The 25,648-nt window shown below is 39.9% G+C and overlaps 1 protein-coding gene across 1 annotated transcript in view; it reads right to left on the bottom strand.

The window, feature by feature from the left end:
- tspan9.L (tetraspanin 9 L homeolog) overlaps positions 1 to 25,648 on the bottom strand; it is a 140,559-nt gene that overhangs the window by 28,742 nt on the left and 86,169 nt on the right. The window contains exons 2-3 of the mRNA XM_041586028.1: positions 9,464 to 9,655; positions 2,474 to 2,548 (exon numbers count right to left, since the gene is read on the bottom strand). Of these exons, the coding sequence (XP_041441962.1) occupies positions 2,474 to 2,548; positions 9,464 to 9,655 (267 nt within the window). The remainder of the gene's footprint in view (positions 1 to 2,473; positions 2,549 to 9,463; positions 9,656 to 25,648) is intronic.

The following is a 25,648-nucleotide window of genomic DNA, read 5'->3' as shown; positions in this document are numbered from 1 at the left end:
TATTATTACACGGAAAATGGAAATCGTTTTTAATCATTTGATTAAAATGGAGTCTATGAGAGATGGTGGTCCTGTAACTCAGAGCTTTCTGGATAATGGGTTTCAGGGTAACAGATCCTATACCTGTAGCTAGCTGGGCTTGGCAGTCTAAAATCCTATTACATTTCTAATAATGGACAATAGGGCATTAAGGAAATGTTGACCAAAGCAGCTCTTTCTTTTGCATGTAGTGAAATGGTTAAACTGGCCTTACAAGGGTTTTGCAGGCCTGTGTAGTGGGCCTGTCTGATATATTTTGGGCTAGCCCAACAGGCTTGCATAGGCCAACATTATGATTCACGAGAGGTCAAATGAACAGCCTGATTTGGCCCAGCATGTGAGTGGTAAAATGTGATGTGTAAGTTATTGTAGGGCAACAACACAGGGCTTTGTATTATAGGTTTCTCTGCCATTTTCTGTAGTAAAGCAGGCTTTAGGGTTGTCATCAGTTATTTGGGTGGTGGGTCATAAAGGACCTAAGGACATAGAGGGGTCAGGTGATGATAAAAGGGGAAATCAAGATTACATACTGGGGAGGCCAGGGGCAGATTATAACTGGAAATGAGCAGAAGCTAAAAAAAAAAATTAAAAAAAAATCAGATTGCACCATAATAAGGCTGACTCACAAATCAAAGGACTCCTATAGCAATGAAGTTAAACCTTAATTTTAATACTAAAATTAATTAAAATGTATATTTGTGCTAAAAACAACACCAAAGTAGATAATCAAAGTATGGCAACCTAAACCAGAGAGTGAAACCTCACCAATCTCACTATGTGTACAGCATGCCTCACTTACACCAGTAGTCCCGGTCACAAATATTTGTGTGTTTAGTTAGCCTATATTTCTGCATCTAAGAGTATATCAAAGTGAATTCCAGAAGCCAGGTCTTCAAAGTTTCCCAATTGCAGATAGGCAAACTAACTTGAATGGCTACACAAATGAGAGGCATGTCAATTCAATAAAAAGATAGGCAGGCTACCACGGAAAACTGTAAACAGATCACAAGAATGTATCACATCAAAATCAGAGAAGCGTTGGTAACGAGTGAAAGCTATGGTTAACGGGAGATCCCAAAAATGATTATTTTGCTTAATAAATTAGAAAAAGGAGCTTAACATACAGGTATGGGACCTGTTATCCAGAATGCTCGGCCCTGGTGTTTTCTGGATAAGGGGTTTACATAATTTAGATCTCAATACTTTCAGTCTGCGAAAAAATCATTTAAGTGTTAAATAAACCAAACAGGATTGTTTTGTCTCCAGTAGTTGGGATCAAGTAAAAGGTGCTGTTTTATTATTACAGACCAAAAGTCAATCATTCATAAATGTAAATAATTTGATTAAAATTAGGTATATGGGAGAGGGCCTTCCCATAATTCAGAGCTTTCTGGTTAACAGATTCCATTTGTATACAGGTATTACAAACTTATCAGCCAGTACCATGTATGCACTTGACCATATACAGGTACTGGACCGGTTTTCCAGAATGTTTGGGACCTGGATTTTTACGGATAACGGATCTTTGCGTAATTTGCATGTTTATGCCTAAAGTATACTAGAAAATCATGTGTTGGTGCACACGAAACAAAAAAGGCAACTGCCTTGGTGGCGGTTAAAGTTATCAAACCAAATATAAACCACACTCACAGGATTTTTAGTGAAAGCAACAACAAAAGTTGTGATTTATTTCAATGTTTCGGCTACTACACTCGAGCCATCTTCAGGAAGTGAAAAAAAAATTTTTTTTTGACGCCCATAGACTTTAATGGGCGTCGACAACATTTCGCCGGCGGCAAATTTTTGGCAAAACGAAAAGGGTCAAATTCGCGCATCCCTATTCAATATTACCAAACTGGAGGTCCAAAAAGCAATTTTATAACTCTCAGATTAACTGTCTGGTAGCATAGACTTTTTTGAACATCATCGTTTTAATATAATACTATACTTCCTGCACTCTTTTACCTGAAGGCTGGCAGGGGATACTGGAAGGGTTATAGGTATAGGTGACACCCATAATTCCCCCCTCCCCCTGGACTTCAGTCATTTTTCTGGGCTTCAATGTTCATCATTTCCCCAGGTCTGGTTTGTTTTATCCACTCAAAGGAAAAAAAATCCCTGTAACAGCTGTTTCCTATTTCCAATTTGTTCAAATTTCTATAGAAAAATAAATTGTTCCAGTTTTTCAGATGCAAACACTGAGCAAGAATCTAACATCTGTGCCTGCACAATATAATGAATGTGTGTTCTCTGTTGCATTTGTCTCACTTAAAGAACAAGAACTTGTTTAATATCTTTTTGAGAAATGTTTAAAATCAGATACTGCAACTATTCTCTTTAAGCAAAAAGGGGGAAGCCTGCACAAGTGATTGGTCAAGAAACGCAGCCAATGAAAAATCATCTTACAGGGCTAAGATAAAATGGATAAGCTTACCTTGTCCATATACACAAAGAACAGGATCAGTAGGATCAGCTCTGCTAAAAGAATGACCAGCAGGATGATGAAAAACTGAAATACAGAATAGTTTGTTTTACTTCTAAACAGTAAACAAATGCATAAATATTGATATTGAACCTGTCCACAATTCTTCATTGAATAGGCAATAATATCTGTTCTTTGCTCGTTGCACATTTTACATAATTTTACTGTGGGGCCATTATCTTCTAATAACACCACTGCCCTCATTCCCATCCAATCAACTTCACTTTTTTTCTGGACTGCCCCATCTAAACCAGAAGGGTGTAGACAAACATGTCCCCTATGCCAATCACGTGGCTGCCTGTGGTTTAAAATAGACTAGTGATAATTCTATCATGGCTACAGAGATCGCTAGGATTCAGGAAGGTATTAGCTGCACCTATAGAATTCTAGGTTGAGGTCAAATAGGCTTTACATGCTGGTTTATGACCCAAGCTTTAAGGTACCGATACTTTCCAGAAACTTGGCTTCATTACATCATATGTCTACATGCCCTCTCAATTATTCTTGCCCCAATCTTTGTGCTCTCCCCACATTATCCATGACATCATGCTGCTTCTGCTGCAAACTATATGTGACACCCCTACCTCATCAACAATTTTAAAGTTCCTAATCCAATTTCTTTGCACTCTCTCTACCTAACTGATCTCCATACCCTCTTATGGCTACTTCCCAGATCTCCATGCTCTTGCTGTATCCTTCTCTTATCTGTAAGCTCTACAGTACCTCACTCCCCCCCCACTCACAAGTCCTCATGCCCTCTCTCTCTGCACTTAAGGGAAAGGAAAATATTTCTAGTTAAATAAGTAATATACAGAACTTAATCTGCATAAAACACATGCAGGCATTTCTTCTATATTCTTGTTTTTAGCCGAAGTTCACTTGGAATAAAACCCCAATTGCATTCAGTTCCTGGCAACCCTTGCATGTATGTAGTACAATTTGGGTGGGGGTATTTGGGGCTGTTGCTGGGACACATAACCAAGCACATGCCTCTATTGAAACAAAGGGGCAAATTCACTAAGAATCGAAGTTGCGCCAGGCGCAACTTCGCCGCTCTTCGCCGCACTTCGCCGCACTTCGCCAGGCGAATTTTCGCCAGCGCTACGCAAATCCACTAAAATGCGAAGTTGCGCACAGGGGTAGCGAAAGGTTGCAGAGTTGCGCTAGCGTTGTTTCGCTATATAAAGCGAAGTTGCGCTAGCGAAGGCTAATTTGCATACGGCGCGAAATTCAAATTTCAATGGAGGAACACGTATCTGCACTACAAATGCCTAGAAAACCTTCAAATCTGCAAATAAAAATTTTATTTTGCCCTACACATGTGCCCACTGTCTAGGTAAGTTGCCATGAGTCAGGAAAAGTAGGGGGGAGGAAGGGGAGCCCCAAAAAATTTCCGATCTTTTTCAGCCTATCAGCCATCATGTAGAAAACACGCCAGCGTTTTTTGGGACTTAGAAAAATTTTTGACTTTTTTTGAAACAATCCCTATCTACTCTATTGCGCTTCGCCAGGTCTGAGGTGGCGAAGGAAGTCTAGCGTAAAAGGTAGCATTCGCTACACTGCGCAAGTTAGTGAATTTGCGTAGTTTCGTCGCTAGCGAAGATTCGCCTGGCGTAAGGTTGCGAAGTAACACTAGCGAAACTACGCCAGCGTTCGTTAGTGAATTTTCGCAGTAGCGAAAAATGCCAAACGCTAGCGAAATAACGCTAGCGTTCGGCGCTTTGCGCCTTAGTTAATTTGCCCTAAAGTTCTTATGTTGTTTCATATTTTTAAATAACAGTTACTGTTCTGTTGGTGGTTAGTGAAATACATTTACAGTCTCCTTGCTGGAGGGCAACTTAAACATAGTGAGCTGTACGAGTTAAAGGTCACAGCAAATTTTGCCACAGCAGCATGAATTATTTCACCTGTCATGTAGCTTTTGCTTACCTAAGGCTCTTCGTATCTACACTGATGCACATGTCTCATTAAATTATTGCCAAGCCAAAATATATGTCTTTAAGAAGCTGGCTGCCCAGTGGGGATCTCTTTCTCAATGGAAAGGCAACGATGATGCACATTCTTCAACACAGAGGCCTGAGTCATGACTAGGATTGCCACCTGGCCAGTATTTTACCGGCCTGGCCGGTAAAAATGATTCTTAATGCCAATGCTATTAATAGGAAAAATTGCCAAGAATATAGGAAGGCTGGTATTTTTTCCAGAAAAGGTGGTAAACCCAGTCATGACTAATCCTTAAATTTTCTCTGTATTTTAGTATGTCTATATGGGTTTGATGGCTTCTGGTGTACTGCACATTCACACTATATCATACGTTTTCATATGTCCTCTAGCTGAGAATGTTGTACAGCCTCAGGCTGAGTTCTACCACAATCAGTACCATGTTATTACTCAGCATGGGTTCCAATGTATGCCCCACTTGCCTACTCAGTGATTTCTGGTATTACACTGACAAAATTTACCCTAACCTCTAAACCTAACCTACTAAACCTACAGACCAGTAGCTCATGTAATTTTCCAACACTGTCCAACATAGCTAAAAATATGACCAGACGGGGCATGTCCTGGATGAAGACTGAGTAGGACGCACACTAGCTGAGCTCTGTACTGGGGGCCTAAAATACTGCCATAACCCTGTTGCACCAAGACCCAACAGCTGCCAAAAGGGAACCAGGAAGCAGTCACAACACCGCTTTCCCTGCCCAACAGGATGGGATGGACCAGAACCGCCACAAAAAGTGTACAAAAACCAGACTGTGATGTCCCAATATGCCACTGAGGCAAACAAAGTGCGCACTGAAATAGTGCCACCCGTGATCGCTGGTGACATGGCAGCCCGTAGGTTGGAGCAATATACAAGATACACCCTGCCCAACAATCTCCTAGAGGGGGGTCACCGGTACCCACAACATCTCCAGCTCAAGTAAGCGGCCCTGGGAAACCATCTGAGCTAACGGACCCGCTACAGCAGGCCTCACCTCCCAACACTATTACCTCAAATCAAGCTGCACTCATACACAGAATAGACACTCTGAAAACAGATTTTGCAATCCTTAAGCAAGATGTGCACAAAATAAGGGAGAGAACAGGGGAGGGAGAGCGCAGAGTAGGAGAACTGGAGGACAGTGTAAATCCTCTACCAGGTAACCTAAATACCACTGAAAGACAAATACAGGCCCTGGAAGCCAAAGCTTGATGATATGGAAAATCGTCTACATCGCAATAATATTCGTATACTTGGCATTCCAGAAAGAGCCAGGGGCACTACTAAAGAGAAATTTGTGGAGCAGTGGCTCATAAACACTTTTGGCCAATCGGCCTTTTCTTCTGTCTACACAGTGGAACGAGCACACAGAATCCCAGGCAAACCTCCTCCACCAGGTGCACCACCAAGGCCCCTGATTGCCTGGCTTCTCAACTAGAAAGATAGGGATGCAGCCCTAGCCCAAGCAAGGAAAATGGGTGAAATTACTTTTGAAAACCAATGGATATCAGTCTACCCTGACTTCTCAATAGAAGTGAGGAAAATGAGAGCAAAATTCACTGAGGCCAAACAGCAACTACGTCAAAGGAAACTTCCATATGCCTTGATGTATCCAGCTCGTATGAACGCTACCCATGATGGGAGGGCACACTTCTTCAGTTCCCCAGAGGAAATAATCTCCTGGCTAGAGAGGAGGCCGCGCAATTCATCTGAAAGGTTATAAAGCCAACAAGCAGTAAGTCTTTAATTCAACTCAAGGGACAAGTAACCAGTATAAATGCAGAAAATCTGGAATGACCCCACATTGGCATCGCCAGCAGCGACAATGTGGAGAACTTAAATTGTTAAACTTTTTTTTACAACAATGCCAAGAAGCCCTCAACCTAGCACTGCTAGAACTCACTAAAAAACATATGCTTTTCCAGAAAGTAAATATATTTGAGCATGGGGATAAAATGGGCAAACTCTTGGCAATCCTCTATAACAATGAGGCGACACACATATCTATACCAGCTATTAAATTGCTTAACGGAGAGCTCACCTCATTTCTATGTAATTTCAGGCTACTCCAGGGGACCTTCAGACTTACTTAGAATCCAAACAATGCCAGAATAATCAATTTTGGCAATTGATTTTTTGTGTATTTCAATGTGCTTTCTACACAGGACATGAAGGGCATTTTAACACTCCATACAAATGGATGATGTAAGTATTTTCTACAGTTGTAGCTCAGATTCTGAACTGTCCTGGTCCAATGAGTGCAAGCTCTGAGAGGCATGCCAATGTCTCTTCTAGACGGATGTCTACTTTTGTGACCTGAGGTTATGTACAATTATCACACACACTCTTTTCTGTGCTCAAAAGCCAAAATTATTATCAACAAACTGGTAACTTGTGAACTTAGTATCACATTATACAATAAAAAATTACAGTCTGACAGCTTGCTCTTTTATAGTTCCATAGTTAATGACATCTACATTTTTAAGACACCTTTGTGCCTTTTTTTCATTTTTATAGACAGACGTCTTCTAGACGGATGTCTACTTTTGTGACCTGAGGTTATGTACAATTATCACACACACTCTTTTCTGTGCTCAAAAGCCAAAATTATTATCAACAAACTGGTAACTTGTAAACTTAGTATCACATTATACAATAAAAAATTACAGTCTGACAGCTTGCTCTTTTATAGTTCTATAGTTAAAGGAACAGTAACACCAAAAAATGAAAGTGCTTTAAAGTAATGAAAATATCATGTAGCGTTGCCCTGCATTGGTAAAACTGATCTGTTTGCTTCAGAAACACTACTATAGTTCATATAAACAAGCTGCTGTGTAGCAATGGCAGAAATTGACCGCTATATGGCACAGGTTAACTAATGGATAACAGATAACACCATTAGACTGACAGAGCTTATTTGCTATCTGCTGTGTAACCTGAGCCTTTTCTCCTTTGAATGGCTGCCCCCATGGCTACACAGCAGCTTATTTATATAAACAATAGTAGTGTTTCTTAAGCAAACACAACAGTTTTACCAGTGCAGGGAAACACTGCATTATATTTTCATTATGTTAAATAACTTTTATTTTTTGACGTTACTGTTCCTTTAATGACATCTACATTTTTAAGACACCTTTGTGCCTTTTTTTCATTTTTATAGACAGACGGTGGATATACCGACGGTCATTAACTCTGGCCAGAATCCTAACCCAAAAAAAGCTGTTTCTGGAGGAAGACTAAAACAAAAACTGTGGTACCATGTTAGCCAGTAGCAAAAATAACAAATAAAAAAACAAACAAATAAATACAAAAAGTATTGTAGAAGTGATACATATATTGGCTAACAATAAAAATACATTGCAATGTATTTTTATTGTTAGCCAATATACTGTAGGTATCACTTCTACAATACTTTTTTTTGTTTGTTTTTTTATTTGTTATTATTGGAGGAAGACTGAATATATCACCTGCTGTAAATACCTTTCTCGCTGAAATATGTGCCCTTCATGGGTAGATGGAAGAACACACGCACAGCTAAAGGTCTGCATTGTTCAGTATGGTATATTTTGTTTCAGTATGTTACCACTTTATTTACAAGTTATCTAGATGCAGGGTGGTACAAATAAAGATGCCATCTGGTATAATTTACACTCAGGTGGTATGCTCCATGCAACTGGAGTCAGAAGGGAAATTTGACTCAACTTATTTCACCTGTACTGAAAAAAGGGAATCAGTTGACCAAGTAAGATGCAAGTTAAGTGTGCAACTGTATCTGCACCTTGTGGTTTGACATTTCAAACTGTTAGATGACATCATACACAAAAGCATTACATCTAATGACAATGGAAGAGATGCCAATTCTCACTGAAATACATTTGGACATTATTTTCCAAGCAAGCTCCCAAACTCAACCGCAAATATTTGTAGGATGCCAATGTGCATGAAGCCTTTAGCTGGTGTCCCGTAAGCGACATCAAAATAAAAATGGTCACCATAGGCTGCTTTTTGGGTTACTCTATGGCTTGGCCCAGATCTGCAGCCAGATCCCAGTTCCAGTTGCTTCTTTCCTGCCGCGACCTTCCTTTTTTCGGGCAGTCGTGGCAAAAAATAGTGTGTGCGCTATTAAATGCAATGGGTTCACTGAGTGTGGTAAATTGTTCACGTTTGGTGCGTTCTATATTTTAATTAATATTTCTATTAAAAGTTATGTTTTAAGGTATCGTACTGGGTCAGACTTCGAAGTTGTCACATAAACAGGCGTTCTGAACTGGGTTGCTGGGAGTTAAAGAACCTACGCTAAGACTATTTGAGTGTTTAATTCTAACTCGAGTTGTTTCCATGTAGACGGGTGATCAGATACTACTAATTCTACTGATCAGCCCACAGCTAATTAGTAAGATTGCTATTGCGCTATAGCACCGCCTTCATCCCATACCAGGGGCGTAACTACAGAGGAAGCAGACTCTGTGGCTGCAGGAAGGCCCAGGAGGTATAGGAGGCTCCATGAGGCACTAATTAATGAACAATTTCAACATATATTGGTAAAAAAGAACAACTTCTGGATATGTTAGGGGCTCTAAAATGTATTTGCTCCGGGGCATACTGGAGTACAACAATTTTTCCAATACCTAATATTTAACACCCTGTCCTATACACATGCCAGTTGTGGGCATCTTTCAACCAAAAACTGGTTTAGGGATAAATTATAGAAAATATTATCAGCCATTCAAAATACAACTCACATACTCCAATGGACAACATGCTATAAGATATTAAAAACATTTTGAGAAACGTTCAGAACATAAATATAAGATGTGATAAAATTAGTTTTGAGAAACGTTTTGAATACTTGTTATACAGATAAATGGACAATGGATAGACACTCTACAGACACCCCCACAACAACTACAGGTTGACTAGAAGCCAAAATTATATGAGAGTAAATATGAGTAACTTACACTTAAAAGGAGGCACTTGTTTTCCTTGATAGCGCCTAAACAGCCAAGAAAGCCAGTTACCATTACAATTGTTCCGATGGCAATGACCAAATTAGCAGCTGAGAGCGATGGGAAGCTGGGTGAAAATGTTGCAAAATTTCCTTGTGAAACAGACAGCCATATTCCCACTCCTAATAATCCACAGCCGCACAGCTACAAAAGAAGAGACATGGAAGTTATAATGATGCAGTATAATCTCAGGAAAAGCACAGAAGATTATATTTAATTTTTGATCTCTGAACTGCAACTGTAAAGTTCCTGCTGACTGACTCCCCTGTCTCACTGTCATTTGATGGCCAAAAGTGTTATGGGTGAAATGAGCAGGTTTAGAACAAAAGATTTCCAGGTCTCAGGCATTGTAGCTACTAGCATCCCCAACCCATTGGATGTTGGTCTTGGTGGCTTTAAAGCAGGGGCTTATTTTCCTAGAGTTTGATAGATAGTACAGATAGAGCAGAGGTAGCTATGAAAATTTTAATTTGTGAGTGAGATGAAACAGAGGATTAAATGTGTGCATATGAGCAAATGGGCTTGTAGAAGGAAAAACTGGAGATACACAGTGAGTTGAAGGCACAATAATTCAGTACAACTGGTAGCAAACAATGGTTGCAAACAATTATACATAGATGATAGCTTCTGGCTAATAACAAACCTTGTTCGGCCAATAACAAGGTAGACATAGCACACACATTCTATATAGCAGCAATATATATATATATATATATATATATATATATATATATATATATATATATATATATATATATATATATAAATACAAAACAGGAAGACAACATTTATATTATATATATTATAAAGCAAGTATGAAATACAGATCTCTTTTTTCATTTATCATTGACAAAGGCTCCCGAAGACTTCAGTTGTTAAGTACTGAAGCACGGGCCCCCATAGGAATTCTGCTAGAACTGCTTGCTAATTCTGCATGCACATTTAAAATTCTGAGAATGATTCCACAGGTTGAGCAGAGAACCATATAAACTGGAGCCTAGCTGTCTGCATGTTGTATCATAAAGATTAGTTTTCAGATCACAGTGTGAAGAGTCATTAAACATTGACTGAATTATGACATTAAGCCTGAGCAGAACGTTTGTACTTTAATGCACATATTGCCATTATTGCCACTTTATATACCTTGCTAAATGGAGCTTCTCTTCCAGTGAGAAGTTTTTATAAAGGACAGCTCCAAAAGCCCACAAAGAAAATGAGAAGCCATAGATGATATTAATGCATTCTTGGCCAGAACTGGCTAAACTATGACATATTATAGAATGGTTTGTTTAGACTGGGAAACAGATTATTCTGCTATTTAGGGGGCAACTATCAGGAGCATTTCACTCAGATACCAATCTCATATTGAATGTGACAAGCATGTCCTGTCAAGTAGAACTCAAAATCCCTACTCTACAGAAGGCGTTTATAATGGCCAGGTGGTTACTAGCGATGGATTACCATAGAGAAGTCACTCATCATATAATAATGGCTGCCTAAGCAGCTAGCTCATTGGATACATTTTGCCCTAACAATCATATCTCTACAACAGTTAGGTCACCACTGGGCAATTTGGATTCAGCAGTCATGTCCTTTTGGCTTGCCTGTTGGCCTGCCATCCATCACCCTGCAGAATCCAATAGGTAAATTCTGAAAGCCAATCTGATAAAGAACAAGTGTAATGATTTTGCTAGTGCATATTAATTATGGGATGCAGTAGGGTTATGTTTGGCATGATGAGAGAGGTCAACCAAGTCAAAGATAGGCCTAGAGAATGGTGGTTCAATCAACATTCCATATATAGATGCTACTTCTGCAGGGAAGGCACCATTGGTGGGAGGCCACTTAGAGAGGGAACAATCTAAGAGGACAACAGCAGTGGGGAAAGGTTTGGTGTGCGGACTGATGGGGAGGTAGTGAGTGCACAGCAGGAAGGGCAAAAGATTAATTAGTGTTTGCATAGGATGACAAGCACAGCATTAATGGAAACCATTAAGCGACATATCAAGCTATTTGCATTGAGAGAGAATAATAAAACACAACCAGATCTATAGACACAGAGATATTACGCTGAATGCCTGTAAATTTGAAACACAGAAAAATTAAATATGTCATTAGTAGAGAGCTGAACCTGTGCCATTTATTATCATCGTCATCATAACTGCTGATCACTGTGATAGAATACCTATAAACCCAACCGTTATCTCTAGGGTTTCATATTACATTAGAGGACATTATAGACAAATGGCAGGGGACCTTTTTACCCATAAAGTGGATCACCGTACCAGAGGCCACCCCTTTAGACTAGAAGAAAAGAACTTTCATTTGAAGCAACGTAGAGGGTTCTTCACAGTCAGGACAGTGAGGTTGTGGAATGCACTGCCGGGTGATGTTGTGATGGCTGATTCAGTTAATGCCTTTAAGAATGGCTTGGATGATTTTTTGGACAGACATAATATTAAAGGCTATTGTGATACTAAACTCTATAGTTAATATAGGTATGGGTATATAGAATTTTAATTAAAAGTAGGGAGGGGTGTGTGTATGGATGCTGGGTTTTCATTTGGAGGGGTTGAACTTGATGGACTTTGTCTTTTTTCAACCCAATTTAACTATGTAACTATGTAACTATGTAACTATATTCAAGTGAACTTGAAGAAACCCACACAAAAAATTTAAAACCCAACAATATCATGCTTTTGCAGTTCTAGTCAATTTTCACCTGCCTCCTCAATGCAGCTCCTATTAATCAAAAAGGCAGACAGAGAACACCCACAGTGGGCACATGCCAGAAAATAAATGTTTCCGACACACACAATGGAATAAGCCTGTGCTATAAATTCTGCTGCAGGACTGGCCAGCGTATCAATACAAAGGCAATTTTGCTACTGTACTGTACAATTTGCAGTAAATTAGAGGGCTGAAATTAAAATTGAGGTTGGAAGATATTTACAGCTAAGGGGGGGGGGTGTACAGGTGCTTGTTATTTGTATAATTTATTTAGATTAGTTCCATTCCTGTCTTGTTGACATAGGCAGTAATTTGTTTGGATAATAATATCTGGCCTTTAAAATGGCATTCATTTTTATGTTGGAGGTTGTAATAATGACTAAAGAAGGAACCGGTAAGCAGACTTGTTCAGGTTTTCCCTTACAAAACTATTAAACTTTGCTATTTAAAGGAGATGTAAACCCAAAAATAAAAATCAGTAGGTAGCATGTACCTTAACAGTTTGAAAAGAAAGCCCTGGAGCTATAAGCGCAGGGGCTGCATGACAAGCAATCCGAATGACCAGCAGCCAAATTATACTGGTCTGGGTGTAATGAAAAAAACTAACCCTGGTGTGCTAGTGGTGCGACGGGGACGCCCGCCGCGCCATCAACGGGGATGCCCGCCACACCGCTCCTCTTCTCCTGCACAGCTCCTTCTTAGTTCGCTCAGGGCGTGATAACATCAGCGCGCGATGGCGCGAAATTTAAAATTTAAGATTTCCTATCATTGACACACTGCAAATGCAGGTCTGGCAGCAGGGCTGCTGAACTTCTTTCATGTTGGCGGCACAGCATAGTAGCGATCACTTGTTAAATGCTGGCTTTAGAATATTGGCTTGGGTTAAGCTGGCAAGGTCCTATTTATTTGACAAAATGTGAATAAATGCTGTGGCCATTTTACACCCATCTCTGTCTCCTGGTTTCATTAAAGTATGTAATAATGTGGTCCAGTGGGATAGCTGAAGGCGAAGGGTCAAACTCAGTCCCCTTGTCAAGCAAATATCTCATTGGTTGCTATGGGAAAACAAGAAGATTAAATGGGTATTTCCTTAGAAATCTAATGTCTAAATGTCTATATAGTTTTTAAATATTACTTTCCCTTTATCCTAAACCTATCCTAGGTTTAAGACATGTATCCTGTAAAAAAGGCACTTGCTACATGAAAGAAAAATAGCTGCTGAATTGCATCCTAGGTTTTTAATAGTCTGACAAAAAATCTGATGTATTAGAAAGGCAATATTAAAAAATATCTTAGCTCTACTAGATTAATCAAGACCTCTCTGGTGAATACACTGCTTTACTGTCCTGATCTGCAAGACATTATTTAATAGGCTTGTTCTTCTTCATTCTGATCAAGTGAGGATAAAGCAGGGTCTGTTAGCAGAAGAGCTTCCATTCAGGCAAGAAACACAATTATACAGAAAACTTTATACAATGTCTGAAAAGTGTGTTTTTCTTTTAACATAATGATCCCAAGGGAGAAACCCATCTTCCAACCTTATTAATTGTTCATACCAGTTATTTGATTAGAGCCGGATTATATAGCCAGATCAGAACAGATGGCTAAAGGAACTCCGTCCTGCTATATAGTACATGAAAGAAGACTCTGGAGAAGAAATATTTATACTGCAAATAAAAATAAGCACATAGTTTAACTATTGCACCACATTAATGTTTCCGGCATAAGCAATGGAATGTATTGGATCAATTTACTTACTGGCTGTTACTTTGCCATAGGAGAACTCATTTAAGTTAATACCGGTCTCTATTGCACCCTGCACCTGCTGGTGCTACCAACCTCTGAATGCCTGTGCAAGGTTCTGAATGCTTGTTTCCATGGTTAGGAGGCAGAAGCAGCAACCTCAAAGTGCCACCTCCAGTCTACCCACTCAGGCCACACTGTATTCATGAGAAAAAGTGCAGGTCCTTACACTCAAGGTCCTCCACCCACAGACAATGTCAGAGGCGAAGCTGCAAAGTGTGAAAAACATAGTTGCACTTTGCATTCTGCCCCATCATCATTAAATGAGCTATGTGATAATCCCCACCAGATACCAGTGTCCAAAATCTGTGTTTGTTAACTTTGACTACTAAAAAATTATAGATCAATGCAAAGTTTGTCTCCCTGGAAGTCAAACCTTTGGCGAGGGCCCAGATTGCTCACAGCAAAGTTATAGGTATATGAAAACACTGCTGTATCAGCTTTGTGACCATAGTCTAAATGAGTTTAATCTTCATGCTAAGCTTTAAGGAGTATCTAGAGGAGAAAATAGGCAGTCTTCCTCAAATCTCACACCCGGGCACTACTCCAGCCCCCCTAAAGTTGGGGAGCCTCACAGTTTGGGAACCACTGTGCTTATGGACCACAGTAATAAAACAACAACTTTCCTCATTCAAAGTAAGGTCCTGGTCACTGACAAACTAACATTGTAACATAAGCCTGTATTGATATATTTGTGCTAATTTCATTCTATAATCTTCATACATGTCAACAATAGGCTTAGTCCTGCACTACTGATGGTACTTGATGGCCATAACTTTTCATGCTCAATGTCTATTCTACTGTGCCTCCAAAGTTCCTACTCATGCACATATCAATCGAGAGACCACAAGCTGAATGTCAAGGTGAATTATACATATGCAAGTCTTGTTATAGATACAAACATATACATTCTTATATTGTGTACCACACAAAGCCTGTTGCTAGGTTATCTCCATTATTATACACATTGCTGTCTTTAACCAGTTAATGAATTGTGAGGTCAAAACTCCTCAAAATATGTTGCATCTGTCCCAAAGAATTCCTTTTATACTGACACACTGAATGCTGGGGAATTATTGCAGTGCTGTTCCAGGGTATTCATTACCCAGTAGCCTATTTGTGTTGGCTGATTTGGCGTCTGACACAAGGTCATTCCATTCATGATGCATTTACTGTATGCCAACCATAAAAGAAAGATTGTCATGTTAATATACTGTAAATATGCCCAAATAGTAGTAGCTATTTAGTAAATCTATTTGGCTAATATGTTTTATAATATACCCTATACTTTATTATTTCTTTCATTTTACAACATTTTCTGCTGCCAACAACATGCTGTTAAGCTGAGCCAGCATTTGACAATGAATGAGTCCCATAGTCGTCTGACCTATTGATTTCATGAGTCAGCAGTTTTAATGTCATACTGCTAAACAGTAGGACTGAATTGTTAACAAAGGATAAAATACTAGGTTGAGGAACATATGGAAGAATGTACTAAAAGGTGCAAAATTTACCTAGAACTGCTACTGATCTGGCCAAATTAACTACAAATATAGAGAAAAAGAAGGGGGATTGATAAATGCACAATCCCTGCATTTGATGTGGTATGGAGGCTTATCAATTTTATGATCATAACTTTGAAACTAAAAACCCCAGTTTTTGTAAATACATGTACTTGCATAGATACTAGATTACTTACGAGACAGGGGACCAGGGAATGTGCATTAGGGTTGCTATGGCCTAGCAGGCCTAGCCAAGGTTGGGGCTGGTATTACAAATTTACCAGCAATGTACATGCCAGTAATTTTGTAATCAACTCCTGGCCTGGCCTGATCCATCCTAATTCCCTCTTCCAGACCATCTATATACCCTATTAGGGTGTAGGGGTCCCAATTCTAAGAGGGGGAAGCGAGGGGGCAAGCAATTGGTGGGGTAAGTAAAGTAGGGATGCACCGAATCCACTATTTAGGATTTGGCCGAACCCCTGAATCCTTCACTTAAGATTCGGCGAATACCGAACCGAATCCAAACCCTAATTTGCATATGCAAATTAGGATTCGGTTTGGCCGGGCAGAAGGATTCGGCCGAATCCGAATCCTGCTGAAAAAGGCCGAATCCTGACCAAATCCCAAACAGAATCCTGGGTTCGGTGCATCCCTAAAGTAACACAAGCAACTGGCAGGATAAAGATGAGGGATCAAGCTTGCAGCAAAGAGGTGTTCTGGCTGAGTATCGGCCAAGTAGTATTGCCTTGGGGGCTGATATTACATGGCCTGGCTCTGCCAATGCAGTGCTATAACTCTGGAGGGGCAATTGCAACTGCCCAACTGGAAATCATGCAAACAACAAAACAATTGCAACATTTTGGGTGCATTTTTATAGCACAGCTATTTTAAACAAGTGAATGAAAGACAATTACATAAGCAGTCACGAGGTACCACAGAGCACTTGACTTTTACATGCAGCTCCTGTAATTAGCCACAGAAGCTTTGGCTTGTTACCTGAGTTACCTATAATGAAAGTTCTCGATTTGATAGTTCAACACAGAATGTTCTTCAGAATTGTGGAATTGATTAACGGGTCTTGGAGACTGAATAGTTTAGTTTCTGATTTTAAAATATTGAGTTAGCGATGTGTCATTTGCAAAGTTCAGACTAATTAATTCAACAGTCAGACAGCCTTAATATAGTGCTCTGCTGGGCAATAAATCATAGAATACATAAATTATAAATATCCTATTCATGAGCAATGGAAGGGAATATACCCATGCAAAAGATAGGTACAAATGAGATATTAATTGTTAGCAATATAAGGTTTTTAAACAATGGATACACAGTGTCTCAAGTGGCGTCTCTTACTGTCAAGAGCCCACGGGCCAATTTTCAGCTTTTTTACATGTTTGGGATCAGGATTGTTGTTAAACAATTATGCCATATAAAGAGAGCCTATGGAGATCTTGGGCACCCTGGAGGCAACATCCAGGCCACATCATTGTCCTAATTGAACCTTGTACACTGACCACCCCACCATGGGGACTTGTGTTCTGACCCCCATGCTCCTCCTGAATACAGAAAAATTTCCTTCTATAATAGGAAATAGTCATTAAGACAAGGTGCATACCTAGTTCTATACCAATATTTGGGTTGCAAACCCATGAATGCCTAAAATGACAATAATAAAGGTTATTTATGGCCGCAAAGTGCAATTTTCAGAAGCAATACAGGAAATGCATGTTTTGAGAAATCGGACATAACTTTGTCAGGAATGCATCATTTCAAAATTAGCCACACTATGGACCACCGGACAACGTTTTATGAAATTTTTAGGAGTTTTGTCAATATCCTGAAGAAAGGCATTGTGTGAAGTTATGTTAAGTGAATACATTAAATTAATATTTTTATACCAGTACATTACATATATTTTAGTATTTGCTTTAGAAAACCAACAAAAGTATTATAAAAAATTCATTGTAAAATATCAGTAGGACCCACTGTCTATTTGTGCCTAAAGCTGAAGCTATTGCTTATACAAGGTAAAATACAGTTGCAGTGATGTCTAATTAAGAAACAAAATATCTCAATGCACTTGGGATCAGAAGAAATGTAATTATAGCAACACCAGAGGGAAGAAACGGGAAGTGTTCCCAAAAATGAATTGGATTTAATTAATTTCCAAAATGATACTGTTTTATAATCTGCACTGATTTTTGCCATATGTGGCAAAAACATAAATACAAGGTATTATAACTGGAAACAACAACTTTAATAACCTTAATTAGCTCTGTTAACCATATATGTTTAAGGCAAATAGATGCAATTTCTCATCAGTTTCTCCTTATTGTGAAGGATATGTCTCATCAGTTCCTCCTTATTTTAAAGCATATTTTGGCTATAAAGCATTTATTTTTTTGGATGTCTAGGACTAGATATAACAAAGCAGAGAATTATGAAAAAGAGGTCAAATGTTCTAAGTTCTATCCAACATGGTAGTGTCGAATATGTACCAGGGGTGCACCACATCCAGTATTCCAGCAATGGCTGAAGACTTTGGATTCGGTGGAGTCCTAGGTCAAAATTAATCATTTACAGATCTGGACCTATACAGTTTAAGTAATAGCGCTTTTTGGGAGCTTGTTTAATTTCAATTATGCAAGCAATGGTTCAGCTTTAGTAAAGGATTTGGTATTTGTCCAAGTTCAAATATTATGGATTTGGAGCACCACTAATATCTGCTATTTCCCCATGGCCATCTTATACTAGCCATGAACCTGACCATGATATACAGCTGCCTTACAGGCACAATCTGTGACTTGTTCTCAATAAGAGCTGTATTCAGCTATTTTGTAGCCCCATGTGGACATCAAACATTCAGAAGGCTCTGTTTGGCAGTCAACATGTATCTTTATGCATCTAACCTGCCATGAATTTTAAAATAGACACATTCTTTGAGGGTACTGGGAGCAACATGTTGCTCATGAGCCACTGCTTGTTATTATTATTATTATTATTATTATTATTATTAACATGTATTTATAGCGCCAACATGGTAATCACTGCTCTTTATGATGAGTAAGGTGTTGGTCTACCCACCATTACACCCTTATGGTGGGTAGAAGCATACTTTGAGAATTCATTGAGAAAGAAGCACTGGTGCCTACAAAGGAAGCCTTAAGACTAAGTAGGGGGTCCAATAAAGGAACCATCTAGTTTACAGTTTACAGCTTTTTGTATATTATAGTGCCTTATATTGTATCCTCCTTAAATGTGAGCCTTTTAGAAATTAAATTTTTGCTTTCAAAAAATTTGCTTGGGTGGCTAATGCACAGAATAGGCTATTTATTGCCCGTAGACGGTGCTCTTAAGGAACTGTCATGTTGGTATATGCTACACCGAGGTGCTTGGCGGTATCAGTCAGGGACGAACAAGACAGCAGAAAGCACAAATAGCTCGATGTATACACTGTCTTCAAAAACAATTTGGTTAAAACCTCTTCATGCTACAAGAGTTATTGGATCGTCACAACTAAGAGCTTTCTTTTGTGCAGGTCACGGGCTGACTGCGGCGTTCTATAAATTCCTGGCAACGGCCATAGCAGTTCCTAATGAAATAAGAAATGCTTTTTTTAATGTAGCAATGTACAGTATTAAAGTAGATCCCTTATTTCAGATTAAGCTACCGCTCTATCTCTCTATAATTGTTTTCCTAATATCTAAACCCATAAGCATATAAAAATAAATATAGAAAATATAGTGTTTCCTTCAAAAACAAATGCTAGTAGAATTGCTTAAAAGCAAATGAAAGTATCATGGACACACAGAATACTAAATCATTATTTCCATAAACTTCCTACAGTGAATTAGTCTGACTGTAAAAAAAAATGTGTTCGCTTTAAATGGAGCCAAAATAAATCCATCTCATAAAAACATATTATCTGGCAGTTAACAATAGATATAATAAAAAAGACAGCAAAAAATAGATGACCGATAATTCATTTACAATTTTATTTATTATTAAAGCCTTCCTGGGAGATTTTATGACAGCATTAAATTTTAATGATGCAAGATGATAACACTAAATAAGAACTATTAATGTATTTTCCAATTAATCTCAACTGCACGTGGAATATTTAATGGCCGTATAAACAGGCCACATCACCGGACATTACACTGTGCTTCAGTTTTATGAGCCAGTTCATATGTTTGTGAAAGACAAACAGTTTAACAAGGTCAGTTGATGAGGGTAGGGAAAATGGGAGGTTTAAAGGGGAATTGTCACAAATCCAAAAATATTTTTAAGCTGTGGAGGATGTATAATAGATATGTATTTTTTCCTCTAAAAACTGTAATAACTTTAGCTCAATGGAACTGTGAGAAACAGCATCAGTCAGCTGGTGGCTCTAGGGAACTTGATTTATGGATTCAAAACACAATCATTGTTTAATTATATAGCAAGTTATGCAGCACTTTACATTAATCTATAATAAATAGGGGTATTACAATAATGAAAAAAACAAGATTTACAGAATAAAAATGGGATCAGCAGGCAGACATTTCTGTCCCCACTGGGACATAATAATTTACCTAAAGGTCTATCAAGCTACCCATTGCTCATAAAGTTACAGATATACCGTTCATCCTGCTTTTGGTCATGAAGATAACTGTAGGACAGTAAAAATGTGGACAGCAGGTAAGCATTCCCCCCTCAAATCTTTACATCATGTTTTTAATACTTCCCACAGTTATTCCCCCCAGGGCCAACAGCCCCACTGTTAGAAACCACTGCCCAAGAGCTCAGGTTCTCAAACTGTGGAGCTGACTGACCTAATCTCCCATATTCAGACTGTGTGCCTCTACCCTAAATGTAGGGCTTGAGCTAAAAAACCTTGTTATGATAAATGAAGATTTGGATCGTCAATGTGTGGCTTGAACTGAAACAGTTTTTATTAACAATTTTAAGGGTGTAACAAATCATGAATATGAGTCAGCTGTGTTCCTTTTACCAGGCTGGATAACCATTAAGGGGCCATGTTTATGTCTGACAGATGGTTATCATTCTGTTGGTTAGCCCAGGGGAAAATGTTGGGTTGAGGAAGCATACTAAAATATCATTAAATATCTCTGTACTGTAACAAAAAGCGTTATTATTTAGGTGACATTTAATAACTGTAAAGGGTATTAAAATTGCAATGAGCACCATATAAAATGGATCTGCAGGAGAATAAATCTTCAGAATAATATTTAAGCGACTACATTTGCAGAAGCCAGAGGACAATAGTAAGGGCAAAGGTTGCTTCTCTGACCTCAAGTCATTCATTGATTTGTAGTTCATGCAGGTTGTCATGCGGGTCTTGGAATTTCTTATTATATTTGTTTTTTACTGTTTCACCGATTAATGTTTCCTGACATTTGCTTCAAAATGCCTCTTAGGATCTCACAGAGCAGCTCATATCTCCAAATGTTGGCTCATTCCATTCTTCAAAGCAAACATGCTTATCAATGTTTTTTAGCTGACCATCAAAGAAGCTGAATGGCTCAAATCCTACATTGTATGCAGTTATAAATAATATATGTAATGGCTACACAATATACGATCACTGTTATTAAATTCTGAATAAAATCAGATCGTCAGACTTGCCCAATGAAAATGTATTTGCCATCATTTAGACACAATTAAAACGATGGCTTTAAAGACTGATAATTGCTCAACACAGCTTGGTAACATCTACAGACTATTTGGTACAATTCACAAATATATGATCCAAATTTTTCTTAAAAAAAACCACATAATACTGTATTATACTAATATCATCTTGACCAGCTATTACTTCTATGCTTTTGCAGGGCCGGATTTACATAGTGGGCGCCCCTAGGCCCACTGCTGTTCGTCGCCCCTGTCCCCTCCCCTTTATTCGTGCAAATTTTCATAATCTGGACTGGAGCAATGGGGATTGTCGCACTGGAAATTTAAAAAATTATTGTACCAAGTGTTTTTGAACCAATGTGGGTGTGGTTGGGCAACATGCCGCCCCCCTAAAATCCTGCCACCCTAGGCCCGGGCCTAGGTGGCCTTTCCACAAATCCGGGCCTGTGCTTTTGTCTAAGGAGAGGTGGGAGGAACCAAAACAGTAAGTAGGCTGATATTACGCAGTAAAGATGAGTTGGTTGATGGGCCCAAGAAGGTGAAGGAGACTAGAAGATCACACTCATAAGCCCCCCTTTGGTGATGTTATAGTGCTGACACCACCCTTTGGTGACTAATCCCACCCATATATCAGTCATTTGATACAAGTTGGATTGGGTGCAGGTTATAAGGCAGAAGAAGACTTCAGATTGGTTGAATGCAGGTTGGGAAGTAGTGGGTTATGGTCATGTTTAGGTTGAAAATATTTTTTGAGTTAGGAAGGCATGGATTGATGGCATCTAACAAAAAGGGAGTTTTTCTTATAGAGGCTGTTCAGATGTTGCTTCTTCAAAAATTACATTTTCTTGTCCTTTAAGAAAGGACTAGTTTGACATATACACAGAGCAAAGGTTTCTTATATACTTTAAGGTTCACTCCATCGATATTGTTTAAACATTTTCGTACGGTAATAATAAATATTTAATGGGTAATCACACTGGTTTCTGATAACAATGACCCAGGCAGCATGGTCTGACCTCCCTGAGGTTTGTGGTGTGCATCACAATGTCCTGCATAGCATGATTCATTCTCATAAATGATATGCTCACAGCCTATGCTGATAGATATCATAAAACTGTCATGATGCTGAAGCTAATTTCCTATACTAAACCCAGTTTAGCAAGAAAAATGTTAGTGCATAATAACTCTCTAAGACACATAAGATGAATAAAGTAATTGGCTACTATGTATTGCATATAGCAAGCACAGAGGAACAAGAAATAGTGAATACAGCAATTGTAGTTTATGCATTGACCTTTGGTAGCTATAGTCAGGTGATATGATGTCATAGGTACTGCTTTATTTTAGTCCATATGCCTAACCTGCAGTGAAATACTATTAAATGGCCCTTTAAAACATGCTCTTCTGGAACTTCACTTGGCTTTTGCCATCTGTTTCTTACTTTAGACCTTGCATTGGCATCTTGGTCAATATAGGCTTTTCTGCTGCCTGCACCTACTCCCCCATGCAGGTCAATGAACCTCTCTCATGCTGACCTAAGCCTCCTTTGAAGCAATAATAAAACTCTCATCATTAAACAGTTGCTGTGAAAAACATTGTTCTGTTAACAGATGAGCCAGGAGGTGGACAGGATTTGATCATCCTGATCAATAGGGAAAAATCTAAACTGATACAAACAGAAAAGAGATGTCGGTTTAAACAAGTCTCTCTTGCACTGCATGGGACTGGAATCAATGAAGACTCTGCTGACAGAAGAAACATCAAAAGCAGGTAGAAAATGTATACGAGGTAATAACTATCGCCATGTTTACGGTGACATACTATTGATATCTCTGGAGGAATTTGGAATCTTTACAACCCCACCACTGCCTTGTCTGTTGATGAGAACTGAAAAAAATTCAGCAGCCACCAGGATTTTGACAGGTGAGAGATTGACTCCAGTGTCCCAACCAGACAGACAGAAGAAACATCAAAAGCAGATAGAATTTTTTTTGATACTCATCGTTAAATCCGTTTCTCTGTAGTCGATAGGGGGACACAGGGACTCTAGGGGTTAAGCTCCACCCTCTAGGAGGCAGGACACTTAGAAATGATTTGCAGGGGGGCGTGTCCGGGACTCCGTCTTAACCCCACACTGCCATAATCCCTCAATTTGTACCAAAGAGACTGCTGAAAAAAGGGATTATCATAACTAAACAACTAGCATAAGGTAAAACAGGAAAATGTTTCCCATGGACAAAGGTCAACTTTCGCTCAGGGTAGGGAAGCCCTGTGTCCCCCCTATCGACTACAGAGAAACAGATTTAACGGTGAGTATCAAAAATCCCGTTTTCTCTGTCGTCTCAGGGGGACACAGGGACTCTAGGGGACTTAACAAAGCAGTCCCAGAACAGCAGGGCAGGAGCGAATTGGAATCTGACACGTTACTGCACTACAGTGTGCAGAACCTTGCGGCCAAAAGCGGCCTCAGCTGAGGAGAACGTGTCAAGGGTGTAAAATTTTGTAAATGTATGAACAGAGGACCAGGTGGCCGCTCTGCAAATCTGATCCAAGGAGGCAGAGTTACGCCACGCCCAAGATGGTCCCAGGGACCTTGTTGAATGTGAACGAACATTCTCTGGCGGTGGCCTGCCCTTGGATAGGTAGGCTTGACGAATTGTCTCTCTGATCCACCTTGCAATCGATGCCTTGGAGGCTGCCATGCCTTTTCTCAATCCAGAAGGCACGATAAACAGGGTTTAAGAATGTCTGAATGATTTGGAACGTTCCAGATACCAGCGGAGTGCAATCGTCGCTCCTTTTCATTCTTGGGGTCCGGACAAAGAGATGGGACCACTATCTCCTGGTTGATGTGGAAGGAAGATACGACCTTAGATAGAAAGGATGGCATGGTTCGCAGTACTGCCTTGTCCTTATGGAAGACCAAAAGGGAGGGGTTGCATAATAAGGCAGAAGTTCTGACACTCTTCTGGCTGAAGAAATTGCTACGAGGAAAACCACCTTCCAGGTAAGCCACTTTTCAGATACAACCCCTAAGGGTTCGAATGGAGGGTCTAGCAGAGACTCTAGGAAGCGGTGGACAGAAGGGAGGAACGATGCGTGCTACTCCTTGTAAGAAGGTACGGACAGAATTGTCTAGTACCAGACGTGATTGCAGTTAGACGGACAGAGCTGATACTTGCACCTTCAGGGAACTTAGCTTCAATCCCAACTGAAGTCCCCTCTGGAGAAAGGATAAAATCCTTGGAACGTTGAGGTCCAAAAACGGTAGATCTGCGTCTTTGCACCAGTTCCAGTAACTCCGCCAGACTCTGTGGTAAGCTCTGGAAGAAGTAGGTTTTCGTGATTTGAGCATAGTAGTGATGACTTCTTCTGCTATACCGAAAGCAAAGAGCAGCCATCCCGTCAAAGCAAAGAGACCCGGATTGTGATGGACTGTGGGACCCTGCTGCAGTAGATCGTGTCTGGGAGTGAGACGAATTGGTTCATCTATGGTCATCTCCTGAAGATCGGAGAACCAGGTTCTCCTGGGCCAATATGGTGCTATCACGATGACTGTGATTTGCAACAGTCTGATCTTCTTCAACACTCGAGGTAGCATGGGGAGAGGAGGAAAGAGGTAGGCCAGGTTGAAGCGCCAAGTCTGAGTCATGGCATCCACTCCCATCACTATCGGGTCCCGAGAACGAGCAAAGAACTTGGGTACCTTGCAGTTGGTTCTGGATGCCATCAGGTCGATTTGAGGTAGGCCCCATACTTCTACCAACTCTGCGAATGCTTCCGGATGGAGTTCCCATTCGCTCAGATCCAGCTGGTTTCGGGTGAGGAAATCTGCTTGTGTGTTGAACACCCCTGGGATGTGAATGGTGGATAGTCTCACCGACATAACTCCACCCAAGTCAGAATTTGCTGTACCTCCGCTAAGGCTGCTCTGCTGTGGGTTCCTCCTTGTCTGTTTATGTACGCGACTGTGGTTGAGTTGTCGCTTTGTACGCGTACAGACTTGGTTTGAAGCTGGTGTGACCAGTGATTGAGGGCTAGAATACCGCCCGAAGTTCTAGTATGTTTATGGACAGCTTGGCTTCTTCGAGGGACCATGGACCTTGTACCGATAGATTGTTCCATGTTGCTCCCCAACCTATAAGACTTGCGTCTGTGGTGAACAGTCCAGTCTGGTATTGCCCAGGATTGACCCATGGCTAGGTTGTCTCTTCTTTGCCACCAGGTGAGAGACTCTCTTGTCGTGTTTAATAGGGTGAAAATTTGTGAGAGAGGGCCTCCCTTCCACATTGAGAGAACGTTGGCTTGTAGTGGGCGAAGATGGATCTGTGCGAAGGGAACGCCTCGATGGATGAGACCATCAGTCCTAGCACTCTCATTGCTAAGTGAAGCGTAGGTCGTTGGTTGAGAAGAAGGCTGATCTGGTCTTTGATCCTTAACTGCTTGTCTCGAGGCAAGGTTACCC

Source organism: Xenopus laevis, chromosome 3L (genome assembly GCF_017654675.1).
Source record: "Xenopus laevis strain J_2021 chromosome 3L, Xenopus_laevis_v10.1, whole genome shotgun sequence".
NCBI classification, from domain to species: Eukaryota; Metazoa; Chordata; class Amphibia; order Anura; family Pipidae; genus Xenopus; species Xenopus laevis.
This window is presented reverse-complemented; position numbering and strand designations above follow the sequence as displayed.